The 26,477-nt window shown below is 44.2% G+C and overlaps 1 protein-coding gene across 1 annotated transcript in view; it reads left to right on the top strand.

Moving 5' to 3' along the window:
• Nucleotides 1–18,274, top strand: part of LOC119175656 (uncharacterized) — a 90,007-nt gene extending 71,733 nt beyond the window's left edge. The window contains exon 2 of the mRNA XM_037426583.2: nt 16,445–18,274. Coding sequence (XP_037282480.1) covers nt 16,445–17,439 — 995 coding nt within the window. The 3' untranslated portion in view covers nt 17,440–18,274. The remainder of the gene's footprint in view (nt 1–16,444) is intronic.
• Nucleotides 18,275–26,477: the final 8,203 nt, after the last annotated feature.

Here is a 26,477-nt window from a genome sequence, read left to right on the forward strand (position 1 = left end):
CCATATCTTTCTTTCGAATTCATGATTTGTCATCTTGCGTTTTTGCTCTTGTGAAAACGTCGCTCGTTTCAGGTACACCTCACTGTCAAAATGCCGTCTTCGCTTTTGGGTGAGCGCTCGTCGCCATCCGGATATTTCAATGACTCGCCCAAGAAAAGTCTGACGAATTTCAGCCACAAATGGCTGTCTAAGCAGACGTAGTAAATTGAATGCAGTGTTATACCATTCAAACAAGGCCGTCATTCAAAACGCGAGCCGTACCGCACTACTTGACGGAGGAGTACATGTACTGTATATAGCTCCGCCCCCGTAGCTTCCCTTTCATTGCCAAGCAAAGTTGTCGGCGATTATAGCGAACTGGACCTTCCTGCCTCTCCTTTCCTTTTCCTTCTTCCTTGTGGGTCTCGATGATTTCACGCGTTAGTTGATTCCTGTGGGTGGCTAACACGTCACATTTACGGAATTTGGGGCTGCAGTTGCGCTCTTTGCGGTGAATGCCAAGATGGCCGCTTACAGACCCTCGTTATGTTGTACTGGTGTTCGCGAAGCCACTGGTTTAAACAACTGTCAGCCTGGCCCACGTGGTATTGAACACATGTCAATGGTATTCTGTACACAACACTCGCAACACATGTAACAAACTCTGACTTAACGACTCGCGTTGCAGTAATGGCAGTCTCGCGTTGTGATAGGTGGGGTTAATAACGTCATTACCACCCTGGCAAGCTTGTTATATAGGCGCAAAGTAGAGTTACTGTAAGTAGCAGAGTTGCGCTACTGTTTTCCCGACGCCGCTCACTCGGCCTTCAACGATTTCAGCAACGCTATTGGTTGAGCGTCATCACGTGGTCATGGGTGGTTTATTTGCACTGCGGAGAAGCCAACACCACGCCGATGACACTGACAACACCGATGCTACGCAGATTCCGGGCAGCTCAAGCGTAATTGACACCACCTGTAGCTGTTATTCCCGCCGCACTTCCTCGGTACTGTGGCTACGTTGCCTGTTGGTCACGAGAAATGTGGTAGCAAGTGCATCTGTGTTGAATGGTGCTAGATACAGCCCGTGAGTAGACGCGGGTGCAGCGGCTGTTGCTGTAGAAAGATTACTGCTCAGTAAGGGAGGAATAAACGCTTAATTGGCTTCTTTTTAGCTATTCACGGTACTGCTAAAGTTGCTCTATTTATATTACCCATGGATGCAGCGAATAGGTTATGTATGCAGGGTTGGTCAGCGTGTGTCTGCTGCATATCCAAATCGGTCTGATGGGTAAAGCGCCCCCCCCCCCCCCCAAAAAAAAAAAGATAATCGAATTGGCAACTAGCACTTGAATTGAATGCTGCTTTCAAACCTTAAGCGAAATGAATCTTGGATGCGACGAGGCTGTTGAACAAAGATTTACATCAGCTCTCGTGAGCCGCGATTGTAATACGAACGTAATACGAGAGCTGCGCGTAATGCGGCCGTCGCGCGGCCGCTCTCGATCGCTATCCAGCTCGATTGAGTTGAAAACAATAGTACTACAGCTCCGGCTTCCTCACACAGTTAACGACTGGGCCCAACGATTCGAAAAAATTCCATCCCTAACTCGCTCGATGATTGATTATAGATATGTGGGGTTTAACGTCCCAAAGCCACCATTGGAACATGAGAGACGCCATAGTGGAGTGCTCCGGAAATTTTGACCACCTGGGGTTCTTTAACGTGAATCCAAATCTGAGCACACGGGCCTACAATATTTCCGCCTCCATCGGAAATGCAGCCGCAGAAGCCGGGATTTCATCCCGCGACCTGGGGGTCAGCAGCCGAGTACCTTAGCCAATAGACCATCGCGGCGGTATGTGTCTGCTGCTGGATCTTGTTATATAGTCATTGTCATCATGTGCTTAAAGCATCTTGCATCGGTGTCATTGCGTGGTTTCCTTCTTTTTCTTGTTCTTGATTATATCGATGAGGGTTGATACGTGTATATGTATGTGTCTACATTCTTCGCTGCAATAAGCTTCACTTGCCAGTCACCGCTACGAGCAGTTATATGTGTGCCTTTACTGTCCTTCTCTTTTGCGCTGTTTCCAGACAGACCTGAAACATCACATACAGAACAATCTAGCGTAGAACAAGTATAAACTCGGTAGAGTATTTAGGAATAATGATAATAAAATTACTGAAATTGGACCTACATATAAATACCGTTTCCACCGAAGTGTTTAAACAACTGGAATTTTTACGAAGAGAGCTAGCCACAGCCTCCCCTTCAGGAAAAACCGCTTATAAGACTCTAAGTGCCTATATTCGAGTACGGCAGCATTGTGTGGAACCTGCATGAAAAGCATTTACGCTGCGCATTAGAAAATATTAAAAACAGGGTGCTCAAGTTCATATAGAGTATTCCAGGCACTACAGTGTAATCCAAGCAGGCACATCAACGCTGGGCTGTCGGAGGAAGGTAGCTCGTTTGAAATTTCTTTATCTCATTTACCACAACCTTACACAGTCAACCAAGTCCAACTTCCGGGGGCCACTCGGACGCCGTTACAATAGAAGTAATCATGTTAAATGTAATATGCTACTTTTTTCGCGCTGCAACGCACTGAAATACTCTTTTATTTCTCAACAATAGAGCTACTGAGCTCACCTCCAGCTGATATTCTTGGTTCGCAACATGTGGCAGCTTTTGTATCAGCACTTCAGTTGCGCCTCGAGCCGTTATCAAAAACATGAATATGCTGTTATTTAGTATGCCATCAAACTTTCCGCACGTGCCATATCAACTAGTTTTCTTTTTTTTTTCTAAACCTGCAGCTTTCTTCTTGTTTTATTGTATGCTTATTTGCAGGTCCCTGCTATCAAGTGTTTACAGGGACATATTATTGAGCGTATGCTTGTTCGTGAGTGTAACTCACTGCGTCGTTTATTTGTCAATATTGTATTCAGTGGCTTTTCATGAGGTGCCCATTTTGAATCTTGATTTTGTTTCCGTTTACTTTTTTGCTTTCTTCACTGACAGTATGTTCTTTGTATTTTGTCTTTGACCTTCTGCTATGGATGCTTTGGAAGTACTGTGTGTATGCCCACTACTGCACGAACATTTGTCTTATGGTGGGATGATAGCACGGGCAGTCTTGCAACTACTACAACCAACCGCTGTGTTATTTCAAAGGAAACTTCACGAAATTTTGCAAGTTGCTTTAATGGGCATTTCAATATAAGTTCGGTGAATGTCATAATAAATTACAAATATTTTCTAAAAATAACAAAAATAAATATTTGGAATTTTATTTTTGAAGGAACATACATTTGTGAATAGAATTTTGCATGTAAAATGGTGAAATCTGTTCTCGTTATTACATGTTCCCAGAGTATCCTTCTGAACCAAAATAATAATTGTTGGCATGACCATTCTTTAGTCAGAATTATAAATGTTTTATGGCTAGAATTTTAGGTTTTTTAAAGACTTGACGCATTAAAAATTTTTTGGCTTAGTCTAAAAATTTCCGTGGTGGTGGATTCGTGAGGCAGCAAATTCGTTTATTGAAGACTTTCGATGGCAGCGTTGCAGGGGCGCTTTATTAATTGCCGAATATAAGAAAAGTGAACTTCTCTTCCTCTTTACCTTTGCTTATTCTGGAACGGATCCTTCGTGCACGACGCACTCGAGTACACGCTCGTCCGGCCGTGTTGCGCGGGGCGAAATGGTTTTTCCGGCACCAGCTAAACCGGCGCCCAACTGAAGTGGTACTACATGCGACGGAGGTCTCAAACACGAGGCAGGCAGGCGTTTCGCTAGCGGACGAGCCCGAACAAGACTGTCTTCGTTCCACATCAGCAAAACTGTCTTTTTTTTTTTGCTTAAGCTCCACACGTGGCTGGTGTCGAGCATGTTTTTCCCACTGCTACAAACTTACTCCTGTTTCCCGCGAGTCGAAGCAAACCCCGGATATCACGCGGCTCTCTTTGATGCGCGTCTGGTGGCGCAGCAGTCATTTATGTGACTCGTGGGAGCATGCAGTGTTGTCCGGCACCTGCTAGACTGGCGGTCTTTGAAGCTGCGTAAACAGGCAAAGTGCCCCCGTAAACAGGCAAAGTGAGTGAGTGTGTGAGTTCCTCGGAGTGTGCTTTGGAGTGAGCTACGTCAGATGCGACGCGAATTATATGCATTCGTGAACGGCGGATTTTGTTCTCTGAAAAAGACGTGAGTGTTCGAATGCGAGCAGTGTCACACCTGACAGTGCAATCGACGGACAGCATGTGGGTCGTCGGCCCAGTTTCCGGCGCCCTATTTATAGCCGGACCGTGGTTGTCCCCGAAGAGAAAGCTCGAGCCGCTCGGTTGCGCCGGAACCGAGGGGCATTAGATGCGCCACCGCTAACCCCAATGGGCAGTGGGCCGCGCTCCGGAAGCGAGCCACGCACCACTGAACTGGCTCGCGCAGTACCGTTATTGTGCGCAGCGCCGGCCATTCACCAAGATCTATAAATAGTAAAAACCTGCAGTGGATTATAGTTGACTTCGGTGGGCAAAGACGCAAATATTATATATATATATATATATATATATATATATATATATATATATATATATATATATATATATATATATAACAGAAAAGGGAAATGCCAGACTTGCACTTTATACCCATTAATTGAGAAATCTGCCTTGCCAAGTAAGAAGGAAACGCATGATAAGGCATTATGAAAAAAACATCTGACTCGGTAGAGATACCAGTGGTTGGAGACATTGGCCAGGAGTACGTGTAATATACCAAAGCCATTATAAGATTTCACAACTGCTCCGTTTTTCTTCGAGAAACTTAACAACATGCTGATCTAAAATATATCCCGCCAAGGAAACAATATATTCATCGTTATTCTGTGCTTGTCCAGAAAAAATGACTAAATAAGAGGTAAAGTTTAAGTATTATCGTAGCAATTTACGAGTAGCAGACGACATCGTACACTTCAGCAATGACGGCAAGAAATTGCAATGAAAATCATTCAGTACTAAAGAGCGAAACCGTCGAAGTGATTAGAAAAAGAGAGTTATGACGAGGCCCTTAAATCACTCCGTCAAATGCTAACCTGTTTATGTGGAGGGAATTCGCCGAAACTGTTATGGCATATTTGTACCACTCTCATCTTAGTGACAGTCGTATTAGAAGAGGGTACTGGTAAGTGGTCAGTCATTAGTTGAGAATAGCTTGTGCGCCATTCCATACTTCGAGAAATGTAAGATTATGGCATTTTGCTTGCTGTAACATACGTGCACAAACATGAATAACAATAAAACTTGAAAGGACCAAGCAGTGAAAGAAAATATACGCCTTGGTGGAGTTATTATTATTAGACACACCCCGGTGGAGTTATTAAAAGGAAAAACCTGGTGAGGTTACATTATGAGAAGGACAGAAAACCAAAATGGTTTCCAGAAGATGCGACACAGCAAAGTCCTCCATTGCTGGAATTTGTTTGTGGTGATCCTTTGTCCATTATACTGTAAAAAATAGCCGTGAACGCCGTAATTAGTAGCATAATTAATGCGATGACATTGCTATGTATAAGCAATTTCCGTAACTTCAAGACGAACGACCAAAAATGATAAGAAAGTAGCGCCCCCATCATGGTGGACTACCAAAAGTTCACGGGCGCTTAAGATTTGGTGATGGACAGGGCTGGGCAGTATCAAAGAAACATGGATCTGAGATACCATACTAGATACTATTTTGACATCTTCTGTATGTGTCCCATTACCATGGGGTCTCGGTATTTATGATAGTTTGCAAAAATTATCGCTTATTTTAAGATAGAAGATAAACTATTGGCACAATTGACCGAGGTAATAGAATGAGAACTCGAGGCGTCTCTGCTAATAGAGCAGATCACGCATTAGCTTGTAGTTTTATAGCTCAGAAAAGATGATGATTTTGTTAGCTAATCAAAGGAGTGGTAGCAGTGATTCTAAAAGTGTAATAATTACTGATACATTAAGTATGGGTGCATCACACGTTGGGATTTAGCAAGACAATCACAAACTATTTGTATAGTTGCGTGCTACGCATTTTCACAGCGCATCAGTGGGGTGCCATGCGCACCTGCACAGTAATAGGTTATAGCGAAGCTCATATGATCGAGGTCTGCCGTGGATCGTACATCGAAAATAGTCATCATGAGGCGCTGCTTAATCGCCGCTTGGCGCTGATGGTGAACAAAAAACTGCAGCGTGCGGCCCCATAAACAGTATTTGCCGTCCGAGCGTTCGTTTTAGTCCAGCTCTGCACCCATGGGGCACAACTTAGCGCAAGCTGGGCGACTTTCTTGGTTTGTCGCCAAATGTACAAGGTACGATGAACCACGAAGACAGGTATGTGGACACTTAGTCAAACATAACTCAATTTGTCATCGAAAAAGTTCATTGTGGCTTTTGTAAACACCGCATTTTCTATGTTTGGCTCTGGCTTTTTAATGTGATTACAAAATATAACGAGCTTTACTTATCCGTCTTGACATGAGCCTTACTTATTTTCGCGAGAAATGAAATATAAAAGAAAGACGGGCGAACAATAAACATTCACCCAGTGTTTATTAGCTTCTCTCGCGTTCCAAATAACGGAATTATTAGAAAAAAGCTAATCCAAATAATCTGTCCTATCTCTTCATCTGGCCTCTTCTATCTTCAAAGCTCCAGGTGCCCCTTTTCTCTTAATTGTTCAAGTCCGCTTCTTGTTTAATAGTTAGTGTAAATACAGTAAAAACTCGTTGGTTACAACTAAGGTAGTTCGAACTGAAGCCCTGGTCACGGCACAGTCCTGTGTATTTTTATGCGTGGAAACTTCCTATACTTTAACAAGTCGGTATCCAAGATGGTTAATTCACACTGGCAGCCTCCGGTTTTTGTAGATCCGCGCCCGGAGGGATGACAGTATGTTGCAAAACCAAAATAAAAGAGACGGTCAACAACAAAACAAAACCAGTTCCAAGCAGATGAAATTTCGAATGATGCTGACTTAGGTTGCGACAGAAGAAACGTGCTTGCAGAGGAAAATTATTATTCTTGTTGAGTTGACCTTATTCTGATTTAGAGAACGCGCAGGAAAGACTCTGATTACATTTAACGTGATTGCGTTAGCTTTATACCATGTAGATAAACGTGTTTACGAGCATAAATAGCGTCGTAAGTTTCGATATTAAGGCTGACTGCTTACATGAATGCATGGGGCAGGTGTGTGTTTCAGGCGTATCATTGTCTTGAGTAAAACCTTGACGAATTCAATCAACAAAATCCCCATCGAAAAAAATGCACAATAGCGCCTAGTTCGAGACGAAGTGTCCGAGTTGGCTTCCTTAGGTTTTTCCCGCGCAGTGTGGTGCAATGTTTGTATACGTTTTAAAGCCCTCCCTGTAATTCGAGCCCCGCTTAAATCGAACAATCTTATTGTCTCCATCGAGTTTAAATCATGGAGCTTTTACAACTATAAATTCTAGTCCCGATAGCGTCCAGTTTCCAGTTTTAAATAACGACCTTTATTTGATTCTGCAGTTAAATTATCTTAAATGCAACTTGAATGCATACTTTTATTCATGTCGCAAATTATTCATATGCCACAGACGTGAGAACCTTGAGACAAAAAAATGTACTTCAGAACTGCGTACCAACTCGTGTACCAACTCTTGGGTGCGTACACAGCAAGTTAACAAAATTATTGGTTGTAGAAGTCCATCACCCAGGCTAGAAAAAACTAACTGAAGGCTGCTGCACGCGCCTTATGCTCTCCGCCATCAGCTACAAAGGAATTCGGTTTTGCATAAATATCTCGAACGAGACGATGCCAGATTGTTCATGCTGAAAGCTACATTCCCCGTGGGTACTTGACAGCCGGCAATAAAGGTGGCACGTATTTGGTGACATGCTTGCTCGAAGTTTTTTGGCATGTTGCGAATTCACAACACTCGGCAATGGAGCGTTACATTAAATTAAAGCTAAATTTTCTTTCTCTCTGTGTATCATGAAAAGCCCTAATGTGCTCCAAACACAGAAGTTGCTGCTCCAAAATCACATTTTGCCTGCTTCAATGGCTGATCCAAAATGCTGGAAGGCATTTCCACTACTTCAAGTCATGTCACGTGACATTGCTTCAGGGGAGATTTTTTTTCTGTGTTCAGAGGTTTTGAAACCAAGTTTTCTATTCAGCTGCAAGAGAACCGCCTGTTCGGACCCTCTTTGACACACATTGGGGCTGTGATGAGACAAGTGTTGGTTGTCCCGTTCATAGTGACTTGCAAATAATATCTGCAGTCTTTACATGTCCAAACCACGATCGATATGATTATGGAGTACGCCGCTGTATTGCCTGTAAACATTTGGACCATCGGACGTTTTTGTGGAGTGACTTCGCACACTACATGGTCCTCTTGCACACCCATCGATCAAACCAGTGACCTTGTGACTAGCTGGTCGCCGTAGTCACTGCAATTAGTAACAAATATAAAACAGCCGTTCTTAGAACAAATGTAAAAGGGATGTTTCCGTCCTCGTATTCATAACTTTAGTATTTATTTATTTATTCATTCATTTACTTATACTCAAGGTATCAAAACAGAAAATTACAGAATAACAAAGTAAGCCCAGAAAGGACAATGTCAAAAATGTATTGCTTTTGTTTGTAGAATACTGCAGGTTCTTAACAGCCCGTGCATGGGTGGTTACAATACATGCAAGTGATATCTACATTGCCGAAAGTTTATGGTGATCATTCAGTATACAGAGCGTCAGTCGCATCGCAACATATGGCGTCGTTAGATAAATTGTTCCACCGGGAGTTGTTTGGCATGCCAACAAAAAAAAAAAAAAAACGCGCTGTGTGCGAAAAAGAACTTTATTTATGGAACAGAGCTATTTTAAACCAAAATATTTTTATCACAATAAGTAAAATCACTGGCCAAGCATTTCGCGCTAGTGAGCAAACCAGAACGGGCTACCCCGATGTCTATTGCTGGTTCCATTGCCACAGTTCTTTAAGATCTTTCTCAATTGATTACTATACGTCTGCACAGAAATAGTTGCTGGTGGTTTCTGCTACTGCGTTATATTTTAAATCCTTTTTGGACCACAAACGAGTAGTGCGTCTCGCCCGATTTCTGTGCAATGTCAGCGCTCGAGGTTTTTGCGCACATAGCAGAATAGAGGAATTCAGGTTTGGCATATACGCATATAGAGCTGAAAGGAGGTCGATACGTATTGTAAAGGACCCATGCTATAGGTACACATAAATTGTGGGCGTATGGTAGAAAGGATGCACATGAACGATACTTTTCTTGTAGACAGTTATTGGGAGCAAATCGAAATTGTTAGAGCACTTTTACGGCAGGATTTAAGTTAGGAAAGAATCTGGAGGGAATAAGTAATTTTTTTGTATCCATATAATTGTTCACACATCGTGATTGCTCATTGAAGGCGAAATAACTGTTCTCATTACATGAGCTCACGTCATTCATACCACTAATAAGCCAACAGGGCTTAAGTTTATCGTACATACGTTCCAGTTTCATCCTCACTTTGGTGCAGTTGATGTTTTGAAATATATTTAAGGTATTCGGGTTTACAGACGATAGTTCTCGATGCAATGATACTATTGACGAAGGCACTGTTTCATTTGAAAGTCAATTGTTGAATACTCGTGCACGCGCCCCGTAAATACGTCGCTTTAAATGTACCCGCTGCATTTTCTTTCTCAAAATCGAAGAAAATTGACAAGAAGTTGTTTTCTTTTTCTTCTGGATTTCGCGCTGATGTTTAACTTGCTGCGGTTTTCTGAAGCCTGCGTATTACATGTTGAACTTAGATTGGAGTGTGATGGAGCCCTACGGGATCGCAATATACTTGCGCATATGCAGACAAAAAATAAATGACCGCAAAACGCCAAACAAAATGAAGATACGCGCAATGCGAAGTGTTTTTGTTTTTTATTTATTTATATTTCCATGTGCTATCTTACGTGTTGCTTGTATGTTTTTATAATACTAAGATATAGCTAAAGCGTGTGTTTAACTCAAGCCAAGTCAAATGAGATCAACTACCATATCGAGCTAACCGTTGTAGTAGTCACGTTTCAGCCCCTTGGAAGAAGTAGCGCAGTAGCAGACGACCTGCCGAGACTGACTTTAATCCTATAGCGAGCACAGCGCCTCCGCCTGTTTGGCGATTGCAGAGGGCCGCGGAGTTAATCTAAAAACGTTGGTCTCGACTCTCGCCCACGGAGGAAAGGGAGACCATGGGGAGGACAAGGCTTTCACGTAGCGTGCCAGACGGCGCGCTACGTGAAAGTGTGGAGGAAATGACGTCATGGTGGCCATATTCACTGGGTTCAATGGCGGCGTTGCTTTGGTTACATGTTGTGCAGTGTAGTCGGCCTAGCAGTGAGCGGCGGCTGCTGCCGGTGGCATGTGCACCTCCATAGGTCTCGTACTGTCCCGTGGCGGATAATATGCATGCTTTAGACCGCGTTGTTAGCTACGCAGTATTCTCCCGGTGGTTAGTGTACTCCTAGTAACGTTTACAAATCCGGTTTTCAGCCAGAGGGCCTCAGCAGTGCGTAGAACGAGCGCGTATATCCATGTAATGTGCGGCTGATGAAGTAGTTGAAGGGCTCAGTGAAATATCGTTTAAACACCACGGCAAAATGATACCATTACGAACGTCTTGCAGATCAGTGAAGGTCCTGCAGTGTTCGTGTCTGTGGCAACGGACGTAACATTTGTGCTAAGGACGCCATGTGCACACATAGTTTCGTGTTTGATAAGGGTACAGTAAAAACTTTCATGTGCGTATTAAAACAGCTTTTCTGCTTCGCTTGCTATGCTCACCCCTTCGCCATTACAGCAACTGCATTCGAGTGACACTCGCATCGTGCACAAATTCACCACGGCTGCTCAATGGTGACGGCGGTGAGCTTTTACGTGGAACACGGATACGGTGACCGGGTGCCGCGTCGGCTGCGTCAGCGACGGAATTATAGGAGTTGGCGCACGGCAGATCGTTTTAACATTAGCACCACACTCACCATAATCAGTGCATCTAGCATGCCTTTCTTGTGCTTACATCCTTGTCGGCGAGCTGTTACTCGCTGTTTTATATTTGGACGAAATGATTTCTCCAACGACATCGCGCTGGCCCAGCATCTTCAGCATCTTCAGCCCAGTTACGTTGGTTTTGGATCACCACGACACGCACACCGCGCAGCCCACATGCTTTCCGAGCCGAAAAGAGAGTCGTGCCTTCTGCTTACATTCGAATGTAAACAAGAGATAAAAGAGAGGAGAATTTGCCCAGTCAATATGGCCGACTTCCGGCTTCCCCACTGCTTCAAAACGAATCACGTCAGGGACTCTCCTGAGCTTTTCCTTCCTCCATAAAGTTTGCGCTACCTTTGAAAAGTATAAACCAATTTCCGCAGCTGGTTTGTTCATTCAAGACTCGATGGCGCCACAATACCATGGATGTTGATGGTGCAGTCTCCCTACTATGGCCACCCTCCTACCGTGGCCTTCTGAAACGCTGCTAGTCATCCACGTCGCGTCAACTGCTCGGCGTCCGCATAGCGTCCTCGCGAAGCAGACGCTATGGGGACGCCAAGCGAAGCTGACGTCCGCGCCGGTGAACGCCTGACCACACGTACCCGTTGCAGCGCGTCAGCGCGTGTCTTTTAGCCCAAAAGCTCAAGTGCGGAGAGCGACGACAACGCTGCGCTGCTGCTCTGGTGGAAAGCTTCGGGGCCATTGGGGATAGGTGCAGCAGCGGGCGCAGGAGATTCAGTGGGCTTCACACGAGAACACCCACCCCTTTAGATAACGGAAACTGTACCTTTGGCTGCTGTATCAAAATAATGATAGCAGTGGCGTACTGAACTACAATACCGGGAGGAGGCGAGGTGGCGCTGCCATAATACTATCACCTTCATTAGACAGACGCATTTTTTTTTTTGCTGCTGGTTTAGTGGTCTACTGTTGGTTCGCGTTGCCACGCTGCTTGCTCCTAGCGGTATTTTGTTTTTCTCGTTGCTAAATGGCGGTTTATGTTTCTAATTACTGCCACGTGACCAAACTGGCCTCGACTGGCAAAAGCAATCTCAATCAGAGCTAAAGAATCTCCCCGATGAAGGTAAATAAATACTCCCATACTGACGTGAAAAAGTTCCCCGATGGAGGTAAATAATACCTCCCGGAAATCCTTCCTAAAACCCCGGCCTGTTGGGGAGTAAATTTTTTACTCCCTCCGGACAGAGTTTATCAAACCCCCATCGGGGCATGCGCTAGAGGACAAGTCATTCACTCCCATCTCGGCTTATTTTCATTTACAGTGTAGGAGGCCGAGAATGCGTATGGAGTCTACGCGAAGTGTTCGTTGCCCGTCTTTGGCGTGTAGCGCTAAGGGCAGCTCACATAAGGGCTTTAAAGTACGGACGTCTTGGCGCGTATACTGATACAGTAGCAAATTTGATTTCATGGGCGACAGTCGCAGTCCTGTAGTGTTTTTTTAGGTATAGGCTTCTGTGGTATCGAGAGTGGTTTGAAGGGCCTCCTTTAACACCGCCAAAGAGCCTCCCGGGCACCAGATGGTGATGTCATCTGCGTATATAGCGTGGCTTTTATGTTAGGGATATCATGGAGTTGTCAGACAGTCCCTTCGTTACTATGTTAAAAAGGAGTGGAGAAATGCCTGCCCCTTGTGGTGTCCCGTTGGAACCTATTGTGTAAGTGTCGGATGTAAGTTGCGATATTCGTAGCTGGGCTTTTCGTTCTTGTAGGACAGAACAAATGGATATCTGGAATCTTTTACCGAGACCAAGGCGGGCAAGGAATTCCAGTACAAAGTGATGGGAGACGCTGTCGAATGCATTGGTGAGGTTCAGGGCAAAGATGCGACGGATATTTCTTGTTTTTGAATCGAAGATCTGTTTCCTTAGTAATAGCATGACGTCTTGGGTTGATAGGTACGGACGGAACCCGACCATGTTGAATGGAAAAAGTTTGTGATCCTCTACGTAACGCGATACAAGATTTAAAATGACATGTTCAGCTGGTTTTCCTATATATGAGGTTAGAGAGATAAGGTGCAGATTGTCGAAGTTGAGTGGTATGCCTAACTTTGAGAGAAGCATCACCATGGCCGTGCGCCATTGTTCAGGTACTTAGCCGGTTTCTCACATGTGGTTGATGTCTTTTGTGAGTATTGTGATCACTTGGTTGTCTAAACTTCGCAACAGTCGGTTGGTTACCTTGTCAGGACTAGGGGCGGACCGACTGTTGAGGTTGTGTAATGCTTCCCGAATTTCAGACTAAGTGAAAGGATCGTTGAGTTTGGGTATTGTTTCACACTCTATTTGTGGGTAGTCGTTGGGTTGTGCAGTCTTAAGGGGGGAGGTGTCGGTCGCCGATTTCTTCAAGAAAAGATGATTCCGTTCCTCCCGTCTTTTTTTTTTTTTTGCGCGTGTAGGAGACTGTCTATGGCATGGCTCTGGTTGTATTTTATTAGGCGGTCGTTGAGCATATATATTAGGAGGCTCTATTTATCCCTCGTTTGCACGCGGCTGTGAATCGGCAGAGTAGAGTTCGTGCCATTGGAGTCGTGTGAGCTCCGCGCAATATTTCGCGATGTCTTGGTTTAGTACTGACACGCACTTTCGTAAGCATCTGTTTAGAACTAGTGTTTTCCAGCACGATATTATTAGCGCTTTTGCCTCGAGCAAATGTGCGAGGTGTGGGTCCATTCTCGGCATCTCGAATTCCGCTTGTATGGTTTTCATTATTTTGGCTATGTCTTCCTGAAGTGAGGTCAGTATTTCAGTGAATTTGTTGTGTTCTTTTGTGTTGTTTTTGCGGAGGGTGTGGAATGAATCCTAGTCCGTTAGCGGTAACGTACGGGGTGGGGCTGATGCGTTGGGTAGTTCAGTACGTATGATGTAGTGATCGCTGCCCAGGTTCCCCTTGGTCCAGGTGCACCCTGTGACGTTACGGGTAAATACTAAGTCCGGTGTATTATCGCGTTGTACCGATGGACCAACTCTCGTAGGGAATTAGTGAATCATTAACGTTTTACAGTGATGGTACTAAAAAGCTCGTTTCGCGAAAATTCCGGCATCGGCGTCGTTGGTTGTGAGCAAAAAATGATCTCTGCGTGGCTGCCAAATTGAGAAAGGCGCAAATAAAATAACTAAAAATTGGGGAACGCGTAAGCTTCGCCTTTGGGGGTTGATTGCGATAGCCGCTAGATGGACATATATGTCCATTTTTAGAGCTGTTTGAACGTTCCTGTATGTTTTTATTGGCGATGGCTGCACTATCTCTGCCTTTTTCGGCGCAGTTTGTTGGCCTCCCAAAATGCGCCTACATATCACCGGATGGGCTCGTTTTCGTCGTGACGCCTGTCGAACAAAATGCGTTAAGGAGACTCCTTCGACTACATGGCATTTATGTAGTGTTTTTTTCCAAAGCATCTGCAAGTAACATCGTGGCTTTGTGGTAGGACACCTGCTTGTCACGCGAACGGCCCTGGTTCGATCGTCAATAGCATTGAAAATTTTATTCTTTATTTTGTTTGCTTCTTTCTTGATTTTCGCTCACAACCAACGATTACGACGCCGACAGCGGAATATCTGTGACACGAGCTTTCTAACGCTGTCGCTTTAATAAATTCTGGGTCTGAGTGGGGATCCAACCCGGGTCGTTTGCGAGGCAGGTGGGTGTTTTACCACACAGCCACGCCTCTGCTTTTGAATGCAGTGAAAGTAACTTTCATGCTTTACAAACACAAGCATCTTGTGTACATGCTTCACAATACGACATATTACCGTAATAAGGCGTGGTACAAGCGTATACTTCCATCGATCGGGTGTCATAACATGGGATTATAATAATTACTTCATCTTTAAAGCCAGTAACCTATTGCAAAAGGCAGACACGTGACTGCACCCTTAAGCCTACGTAATGGGTGCATAGCAAGTGCGAAAAAATTTCATATTTTAGGGGTTGGAAGCACTGTAGGAAATATGGCTTTAGCGTTCAACGCTTAAAGACGAAGCGTAAGATTTCCCCAATCTATTTTACACTCATGCACTGCCCATGACTTTTTTTACTTAGCAACTATACATCACACTTATCAAGCCAACAGCTTTTATGTCCACCTTATTCATATATAGAATGCTTTGCCCACCTATATTAAACCTTTACACATCATTAATTCAATTTGCACATTATTATTCAGTCATCTTCGTGTCCTGTACATTTTGCGTTGTATTGCAATTTTTGTATTCTGCCTCCATGTCTGCGATGGCTTTTCAAAGCGGAGTATGTTGAAATAAATAATGATTGATTGATTTGTGGGGTTTAACGTCCCAAAACCACCATTTGATTATGAGAGACGCCGTAGTGGAGGGCTCCGGAAATTTTGACCACCTGGGGTTCTTTAACGTGCACCCAAATCTGAGTACACGGGCCTACAACATTTCCGCCTCCATCGGAAATGCAGCCGCCGCAGCCGGGAATCGAACCCGTGACCTGCGGGTCAGCAGCCGAGTACCTTAGCCACTAGACCACCGCGGCGGGGCTGAAATAAATAAATAAATAAATAAATAAATAAATAAATAAATAAATAAATAAATAAAGAGTCATAAGGAAACATCGAATAACTTACAAACAAAAATAAATTTCGCTGAGAGTGCGCATAAGTTACCGTGGCCGCCAGTATCCTTAAAGTTAAAAAAATATACCCGAAAGCTTTGATAGCGTGCATAGAACAATGGTTACTTGTGTAGAGCTGCGGACGCGCGATTGCTTATTGGCGCTTCATTCTTGTATCTCCATTTTATTTACACACTGAACAATGCAACAGTGTATGACACACAGTTCGCCTTCAGCAGTGTGTCCTCCGTGTCCTTCTTGTCTCTGTGTCGCCGTTATGTTCTCGCGCTATAACTATCGTCGCTTTCAGGGATTGTCTGTTTCTCGCACAAGAAGCTTGTTTTTGATACCCCATCGCAGTGACCTCGTGCAGTTTGTGCTCACTGTACATATTCTCCAAATAAGTAGCGCTGGTAAACCATTCCGAGTTTATTTTTTCTGCAAAGTTTAATATTTTGACTCTATGAGCTTCCTTCGGTTCAAAGAAATGCCTAGTAGGACTTCAGCATGGTGTTTTTGTAGAGCGCGTTACCCTAAAACTAGCTCTTTACCCTACCTAGCACGCAGGAGAGGGGAGCCTTATAGGGTGCATCTACATAAAATTACGTGTTCCACAAACTTTGATGCTACGGCACGAATGCGCGTCAGCTCAGGCTGAAACACAACAGCTCAGCCGAGATTTAATAGTGGGCAATCTTTTTAGGCCCAAAAACTATAAAAAAAGTATGGTCAGTGCGTTGATACGTGTCAATGACATAGAGTTTTTCTATCGCAGGGGAGCCACGTTCCCGTTACCCTCGCCTGACCTCATACGTTGCAGTTCTTGTGCCGAAGCATTTGGTCCTGGCATCACAGGAACTTTCTGAGGAGCGTCGGCGAGTCGCCCCCGAGCAGGAATCTGTCGAGGTTCCCGACGGGTCTGTGGAGTCGTCGAGAGAGTCTACCGAAGAAGAGCTTGGTGGTAGAGCGCCTCGTGGTCAGCAGGGCCTCGTATATGCCCACAGGCGACCAGCTATTGTTACATCGCAGAGAAATACGGCGGCAGCGGGAACTCTCTGGATTCCACGTGCCTTGAGAGAGGTAGAGCCACCCCTATCGACCACTCACTGGCGTGGTATGGACGGTTATCAACATGCTGACAAGGATGGCTCTGCCTGGAAAGCTGGCAACCACGATGGTCGTGTCTCCGTTGCAGCCCGTTCACGTGTACGCCGGGCCGCTACGAAAACTCTGGCGCCATCGAGCACGACAGCTGCAGCCACGGGCTTCATACCCATAGCGGGCCCGTTCGGAGGCGGCCAGGAGCTTGCCTACTCAGCTTTTCTAGATGGCGGCTCGTCCACACCTTTTCCGACTGGCTTCTCAAGCTACGCCAGCCCCAGCCGACAACAAAACTCCAAGCAAGCCTATGGTGGTGGCTTTGACTATGGACGCTCGACCACGAGCGCATTTTCTGCCGGCTACGACTCTCTGGGCAGTGGAAACTTTCAGCTAATCCGTGGCGGAGTCTACGCTGATAACCAGGCCAGCTCTAGCCATATGCCTTACTATGTGCAGGGTCCTAGTAGTGGCTACCAAGCCTATTCGTACGATGAAGACGCAGGTGGGCCCGTTTTGGGCTTTCAGGGATTTGAACATTTCGGGAGCCCGCTGCACAACGCCCTCAGCAAAAACACTCACGTGGTGGGTGCCTCGACAGAGCACAGGAGACGCACATTAACACCCAAGTCGCCAGTTGCAGGTGAAGACCAGTTAAGAGCCATGGAATAGATGGCTATTCAGGGACCAGTGATCGAGGCTTCTCGTCTGCAGTAACTGCTGTGATCATTAGCACCATTATAAATACACTCATGCAGTGCTTTCCACCAAGCAAGGTTTCATTAAATCGTTTAGGTGCTCCCAACATTCGGTACTGCAAGAGTTATTCTTGCTCATGCCAGACTGCGCGTCCTCGAGGTTTACCAACCTTGTCAGTCTCTTCTATAGACTGCAAAGTGGCTGAATCTTCTCATGTTTCCAGGCGAGATGTCCTCTGCAGCATTGGGAGAAGCGTGTCAACTTGTCGCCCGTGCGTCTTCTTTTTTTTTCTTCTTTGAGTGGACATTAACGAGAGGCCTATATGGAACTCTTGCATGTGACAATACAAGGTTGTGCTATAATATGGTGACATGTGATGGCTGACGCGGACGCTGATTTTTTTCATGTGTCATAAAATACTTTGTACTGCTTACAAAAGAGAACAGTAAGAACTATGCAAGCTGTCTGTCATGAATTGATACGAGACATGAGAGTGCAACGTCAGATGCGTTCCAAACGAGGCAACGATTCACTCTTTGGAACAGCTGTTGTAGTGCTCAATAACGTCGTGAAAATAAACGAATATATTGGAGCTGCTTCGGTAATAGCTTTGTGATGTCACTAGTATATAAATCTCACAGAATAAAATTAGATATGGGGTGTTTTATATAGCAGTGACACTGTGTTTAGGTTTTTGTCGTTTACCAAATTGCGCAAAATTACAAATTTTGAGACGCAGTCCAAACTTCAACCTCATTGTTAACTTAGTTCTATGGTGTTTTCTTTCGAATAAAAGTTTGGTGTTTAATTACCTGTCTTCATTTCGCCCACTGCTCATGTCATTAGTGATCGCTCTGCGATGTTAAAATTGTCACAACATCGCCGTTTCGACCATTGTCTATCATTGTAAATGAGTATGGGAGCACATGGTCTTGCGCAGATTTTACTGTGGCTTGGTAATTTTCTAGAAGTAAGTTTCTAGAACGGGAGCTGAAAGCAGCCAAAAATAAACATTAGTTTTATCGCAAAGTTGCAGACAAATATAGAAAAACCGCTAACATTACTGGGGCTTTTATTGATGAACAGTAGATAACATCTTAAAGAAGCATATGCATGAAAATAAGAGTGTAATACTTTTCCCTCTCCTCGCATGGTCTTGGAGCTACAAGTTGTAAATAACTTAACTATAAAAAACGGCAGGAAAAGGAACATGGAAGCTTGCAATAAAAAAAATCTGTAATAAAAGATTGTGTTGAACCCAGGCTCGACACAACCCCTGTTTACAGATTTTTTTAGTATGACAAGATTAGTTCGCCTGCATATGAATATTATGACGCCCCTAAAAGTGAAAGTTGGGCTAATGTCTGGTTCATGCTTGGGATATAAAAACAGCACAAAAATAGAAGCAAGAACTGAAGAAGAGATTGCAGTGCCAAAGAGCTGGACTTATCCAGAACATAATGTCTTAAAACGACTCACAGAAAGCACATTGTATTAAACCTGCAGATGTGGATGGTAGTTTCAGTAATCTGGCCTACAAAAATCACAAAAAAAACGAAGCTATCAGAGAACTCAGCAGTGACATCCGCTATTTAAACTTAGTGTTGCACCCAGCACAAGAATATATTCATAGAATACAACACATCATATGACAGTTTGTAATCAGGAAATTATATACACCCTCCGAGCACCAGATCCTCATGCCCAAATACAAGCAAGCAGGTCGCTTCTACTTTCTTTCGAAGATTCAGAAAGTTTCCGCACTTATCGCGAAAATCACATTCATTCTTATATCAGCTAAAAACAATGCGCCTACTAAGTAGCCATGAAAATTTTATACAGTCATTTATCTAATATAACATGACCTCACCTAGCGTCTTTTGCCATTATACGCCATTACATTTATGAGAAAGTTAGACTAGAAGCTGTTGAAATGATCTGCAGTCAAGTATTCTATCCATAGCGCTACCTAGATGAGATATTAGATGCGAAGCAGCTCTTTGACTAACCTGTGTAACGTTGTCCGTCCGTGTCTCCATGCCAACGCGCCACACCTCACTTCACTCGCCGCATGTTTCGGGCCGGTGCCAACCTTGCAGTAAGAAGGTAAGTTGGGCCACTTGTTTGGGATCCATCATGAACTTGTTTACAGCACAAAACTAGAAACACAGCCCCGCCGTGGTGGTCTAGTGGCTAAGGTACTCGGCTGCTGACCCGCAGGTCGCGGGATCGAATCTTGGCTTCGGCGGCTGCATTTCCGATGAAGGCGGAAATGTTGTAGGCCCGTGTGCTCAGATTTGGGTGCACGTTAAAGAACCCCAGGTGGTCAAAATTTCTCGAGCCCTCCACTACGGCGTCTCTCATAATCAGATCATGGTTTTGGGATGTTAAACCCCACAAATCAATCAATCAACACTAGAAACACAGGACAGGGAAGGAGCAAAAAAAGAGCAGCGCCGCCTTTTCTTTCCCTTTTGCTCCTTGCCTGTCCTGTGTTTCTAGTGTTGTGCTGTTAACAAGTTCATGATGGGTCACGCCTTCCCTCGCAGTGCACGGTGACGTCACTTTGTCTCTCGCCTGCTGCGCGCTCGCCATGTGTCACCTTTCTCTCGCTTCACCCTCTACAGCGCTCGCAACGTTCGAGCGCAGATCAAGTGAACATTCTTTCGGCACGGTAATCTGCGATGGTGAGGACGCCGGAAAGCGAAGCCCCTTCGCCCACCGAAATATGCGCCGAAGTGATTCGACCTAACCTGGCTGTCACCGGCGTTTCGAGGGTTAGCAGAGCTGATCGCCTTCGCAAATGGCGACGTCGCGCCCGTAACATTGACGAGGCGCGAGCCAGGGACGCCGAACGTGAGCGTCGGCAGCAGAAATACCATCGACAACGACGAGGTGTGAGTCCAAAACGATTTTTTAATATTTTATTTTAATTCGTAATACCCTGAGGGCCAAAAGAATTATGAAGGGGGGGGGGGGGTGAAACACAATTTTTCACTCATAACTTGTTAGCCAATCATAAAAATAAATTAAAAATAAAAGAGAACAAAATATAAGCATTGTGCACAAACAGAACAAGTAAGTATAGAAGTGTGGGTGTTTATACAATGCTAGTTAGCGCAGAAAGAAACACGTGATGATCGGTCAAGGTGGCCACAGATCCGAAAAGGTGGTTCCTGTCTATTCAAATCAATCGCTGCGTTTTTTTGGGTTAGATATGACATAACACCAATATTATTAGGATGATCAATTCTAGATGATACGTAAGAAGGCTGAAAAATAAGTGCCTTGCGAAGAGTTGGAATATGATGATAAATTATGTGAAATAGACATAAGCGGAAGAGCGTACGACGAGAAGAAAGAGACGGCTGTTCGAGTGAATATTTCATGGCAGAAATGCTAGCGTGATTACTGTAGTTGTAACAAATGAAGCGAACAGAATTGTTTTGGATTAGTTCAAGAGCATTGATCAAATTAATTGAACTCGGATCCCATACCACAGTGGCGTATTTCATCTTGCTACGAATCAGCGTCTTGTACATTAGTAGTGTAGGTAAGACAGGTGCAGAATAGAAGTTGCGATGATTGTACCCAAGCATGCGGTTTGCGTTGTTGATAATGGGGTGGATGCGGAGTGACCAGCATAAACAAGTGGTGATGTGTACGCCTAGATAACGGTAAGAGGTGACTGATTCGAGTGGGATGCGGTTAAGTGAGTAAGTAGCAGGAGAAGATATTCGGGAAATGCGCAATACCTTGCATTTGGAAATATTTAGTTCCATTTGCCAAGTCGTAAGTCGTGCACCAGTTAAAGATGGAGTCAATGTCGTGTTGAAGGGCAGTGACGTCATTTAGGCTATTAATTTCCCGGAACACAATGAAGTTATCTGCAAACAGATTTATGTTAGAAGAAACACATAAAGTCAAAGTAATAATGTAAGCTAGAAATGAAAGGGTTTCTAAGACGGAACCCTCTGGTACTCCCGAGAGAACAGCACGAGATGAAGAATAACACCCGTTGGCAGTTACAAACTGCGTGCGGTTAAGTAGGAAATGTTCTATCCATCTGATGACGTTATTGTCAAGGTTTAGTTGTTTGAGCTTTACGAGCAGTTATTAATGACTCACTTTGTCGAAAGCCTTAGAGAAGTCGGGAAAAATAGAATCAGTTAGTCACCTACGATCTAAAGTAACATGAAGTTGGTGAATGAAGGATGCCAGTTGTGTTTCGCAAGATCGATTTTTGAGGAAACCATGTTGCGCATCTGAAAAGAAAGGTGTGTTTTCAAAAATGAGGCGAGGTTAGTGTGAATAATTTGCTCTAATAATTTGCAAGGAATACTGGTTAATAATATGGGGTGGTAGTTTCAGGGTGAACTTTACTACCTGACTTGTGTATCAGAACCACCTTCCCGACCTGCAAGTCCTGCGGGAGAACACCGTTATTGATGGATAGCTGAAAAATTTGTGCAAGAAACAATGACAAAATGGCACTGGTGCTTTTTTAAAAATTTGGGAGTAGCTGAGCCAGAGCCAGGGCTTGACGATGTCTTTAATGAATCAATAAGTTTAGAGATACCACAGGGCGAAATGATAATATGATTCATTGTTGAGTAGTTGTAACCGGGTTGAGAAGTAGGTGTCACGTTAGTGTACCTTGTGAAGCTGTTGAAGATGACGTAGTTTAATATTTCGTCGCAATGAGACTCGGCAATAAGGATGCCATTATTATCAATTAGATGCAACATGCTGTTACGGTTAGGATTAATGACACGCCAAAACTTTCTTGGGTTGTCGGTTAACATGGATGGTAAAATATGTTGCTGGAAGTGAGCTTTCGCTTGTTTGAGGGCTGTTACGTAGGCAATGCTTGCTGCTTCATAGTTATTCTAGCGGGTGCTTGATGACGAATTCTTTGCAAGGTGATAGAGTCGCTTTTTTATTAGACAATCTTTTTAGACGGTTAGTGTACCATTGCGATCCAGAACGACATGAAATATTACGCAAGACAATATACTTCTCCGTTAGTTCACCAATTTTACTCAGAAAAAGGTTACAATTTTACATTACTCTTCGCTTTTTGAAAGCAATTATAAAAAATCGAAATAATGGATCATCTCGGCGCTAATTTAATCGAAATTAGCTCTTTTAGAATTCATAATGCGCTTTGTCAGTTTTATTTTTTTCTTAGTGGGGATAGAAAGATCAAATGAAATAGCCAAATGATCACTTAATCCAGGTAAATAAAATAAATCAGAAAAAAACATCAAATTGAGTAGAAAGAATAAAGTCTAGTGTATTTGCACTCTCATTAGTTATGCGAGTAGGCTGAAGGACATGTTGCGATGAGAAAAAAAGAGAACACAAGTCAGAATATTCTTGACCTTGCGAATCATTGATGACTGTAACAGGTATCACTCTATTATTGTTTTACCGTATACATCATTCTTACAGTGAAATTAACTTACACCATGGTGTCTATTGAAACAGATTAATTAAATACGAAGCTTTGCATAAAACCAACAGAAATTCAACAACACCTATCTTAGACTTGTCATTGCCCGCGACACTGCAAACTAGGAATATCTGTAGGACAGGCGAGGTGTGTAAAAAGGATCTCTAACGACGATGGTGACAACGTTCACCACTCAAGCAACCTGAAGGAAACAATAGTGTAAAGAAACGACCAGCAAGAAGGTGTACAACGAAACATGTAAACTACGGAAGAAGTGACCCCTAGCTAAAAAGGCGCAACCAAACCAGCCACCAGCACTCATTTCGAAATACTCATTGGCGCTCCCAAACATAAATAATATCTTCCGTAAGTATTTTTCAAACTGCCAAGCAATGAAAGCTTTACAGAAGAGTTTCCCGTTGTACCAAAGCTCGCGTATTGCAGCAATAGGTAATTTATGGTGGTGTCAGTGCACGCAAAAGTAGTGTTGTATCTATTACCAAAAATAACTAATACTCAAGCAAAAAACAGAAACGCGTTACTGCCCTACGTAACTTACAAAAAAAAGAGTAACGCGTTACCGTCACCAAAAAGTAACGAACATTAGCTGTGCTGTTACTCCACAATCATAAACTTTATTAATGGGTATTTGTTACAGGCACTCTCAATAAAAGCTTTTTATATATTAAATTGATTCACAAGCCCCGACGCGGTGGTCTAGTGGCTAAGGTACTCGGCTGCTGACCAGAAGGTCGCGGGACCGAATCCCGGTTGGGACGGCTCTATTTTCGATGGAGGCGGAAATGTAGGCCCTTGTGCTGATATTTGGGTTCTGTTAAAGAACTCCAGGTGGTCAAAATTTCCGGTGACCTCCACTATGGCGTCTCTCATAATCATATGGTGGTTTTGGGATGCTAAGCTCCACATATCAATCAATCAATCAATCAATCAATCAATCAATCAATGAATAAATCAATCACTCAATCAAATTTATTTAAAAGGCGCAAGACTTCAAACTAAAAAGACTTATGTTCAGTATGGTCAATTTACGAGTTTTATTTGCGAAATTGTACCGGACCTTAGCAATGTTACAGTGGCTTAAAATTGCTAGTTACATTTTATGGCTTTTGACTCGGTGGCACATGGTGAACCCATTTCTATCAATGCAACATTATACACAATATCAGATTCAGTCATCCACGATACCCTCAAAGAAAGCATAACTGAACTCTCAAGAAGTTTCTAATGATCGGCTTTTTTCGGGTCGGAACAAACCCACCAGCGGAGATCGTCGAAATCAAAACTGGTGGTCCTTGACCACTGAAATCGCCTTCCACGCGCCATCAGGCAATGCCAGAGGGCGGCATTGGCGCTCTTTTTTGTTTGTGGGGGGAGGGAGGCAATTTGAAAGTTTTGACACAAATAAGATGTTCTTTGGTCGACTCCTGTCGTCTACTTTAAGCGACCAAAACTTAAGCCGCGTGCCTCATCGACGCCGGCGCGCATGCGCGGATGACCTACACAGAAAAGGCCTGTTCTGAGGTGCTCTGACGAAACACTTTGTGGTTTTGTCACAGAAAAATATTTGTGACTAAACAATTCTCGTTCACTTTAGCCTGTATAACTGCTCCAAAGTTTGCAAGCGTTTATGTGAGTCTGAGGCGTGGAGACGTAGTTTCTTTGCCCCTGCCACCCCTCCATGCTTAGCTTCCAGCGCTTTCGTCGGGACGAGAAAAGAGATAATGCAATACAAACCTGTGTAGCTCCACTCGCACTGGACGAATTCTTAAAATTTTTTGCGGCGTTCAATTCGTGAGTCCATGAGCTCTTCTAAAGAATTCTTTCCATTGTTAGTTGAAAAAGTGTTTCAGGGCCCCTTTAATGCATTTTGTTCGGCAGGGATTACGACAAATATAAGCCCATTCGGCGATTTGTAGGCGCATTTGAGAGACCTCGAACTACGTAGAAAAAGGCCGAGATAGTGCAGCCATCGCCGCTAAAAACACACAGGAACTTTCCAATAGGTGTAACAATGAGCAACTATGTCCATCTGGGGTACAGTGTACTAGTGCACTCTATCTGGGGGGAGGGGGGAAGTGGTTCTGAGAATTGGTTCCTAAAACTGGAAAAGAAAAGAAAAGTGAACCCCGCAACTGTCTGCAGCTAAGTGCGACACCGCAGCAGTGGTTTACAGGGGAAGGGGAATGGGTAGGGTAATAGACTCGAGCGGAGAGAAGAAAAGGGAAGGAGAGAGCGAGCAACGAGATCAAAAAGAAAGGGGGGACGCTCTGATCGCCTACCAAATGTACGGGGCGCGAATTCGCTAAGTTCGCTCACGCAGTCTGCTTCCGTCAACAAAACGGAGAAAGAAACCACGGTCTTGTCTTGGTAATCACTCGCTCGCTGGATTCCGTGCCGACCCGTTGTGCGCTCGTGATCTCCGACGTCAGCGTAGCTCTGGCCGACTGGGCTGACCCTGCGTCATCTCCTGACGCCGATCTCCGACGACAGCGTAGCTCTGACCTACTGGACTTGCCCTACGCCATCGCCTGACGCCGACGAGAGCTCTCGCAAGTGGTGCCCTGTCCTCGGAACCCTGTGACCATGTTTCCACCTTCCCTGTCTCTCCTATTCCTCATATGTCCTCGCTCACTGTCCCAGCGCATCTTTCTCTCTATATATACCTTTAATCCTATCTTTTTTATCCCTCCTCACCGCATCCATTATGAGCTACTGTGAGGTGTCGCACCCTGATGCAGACAGTTACGGGGCTCACTTTTCTCTTCTTTTTCATCTTATAACCACTTCTCCCTCCTAGTAATCCCTTGAGACGGAGCTGCCGAGGCGGCTTTCCAGCTGCTACGTTTTAAAAGAATTGAAAAAGCTCTTTGTCAACCAATACAACACGTAGCACTTCATTCTCATAGCCCCTAAAGCAAGGTCTCACACATATGTATGTATGTGTGTATATATATGTGTATATGTATGTGTGTATATATGTATGTGTGTATATATGTGTGTATATATTTATATATATTTTTTCTTTTTTTTCTTTACATCTCGTGCTTACATCGTTTCTTTATGTTATAAAATGTGCTTGATCACCCATATCATTATGATTATTGGAATTTTTCCCTTCCTGTCGAAGCTATGTTTTATTTGTTTTTATGTTCATCATGCACAGGAGGTCCCAATTCAGTCTCCGACTACGGGACCTCCTTCTGTATACTGTCTGTAATGACTTTACATCATAGTAATAATAAAATTTGATTCTGATTCTGATGATCGGGATGACGCTCGCGCACGTAGCGGGCGGTGAGGATACGGCCGGCATCCACAGAGCACACGAAGTTGGTGACGCTGGCGTCCGGGTCGTGCGCATCCCTCGCGGCACAGTCGGCCGCCTCGTTGCCTTTTACTCCGATGTGTGAAGGCACCCAGTGCAGCGAAAGAACACAACCCGTTTGCTGCACGGCGTGTAGCTTCTCTCTGCGCAAGCGTCACAGGTCCCGTTAAGTAGGGAGGCGATCGCCAGGCTAATTCCAAGGGCCGAAGT

This window comes from Rhipicephalus microplus, chromosome X (assembly GCF_043290135.1).
Source record: "Rhipicephalus microplus isolate Deutch F79 chromosome X, USDA_Rmic, whole genome shotgun sequence".
Taxonomy (NCBI): Eukaryota; Metazoa; Arthropoda; class Arachnida; order Ixodida; family Ixodidae; genus Rhipicephalus; species Rhipicephalus microplus.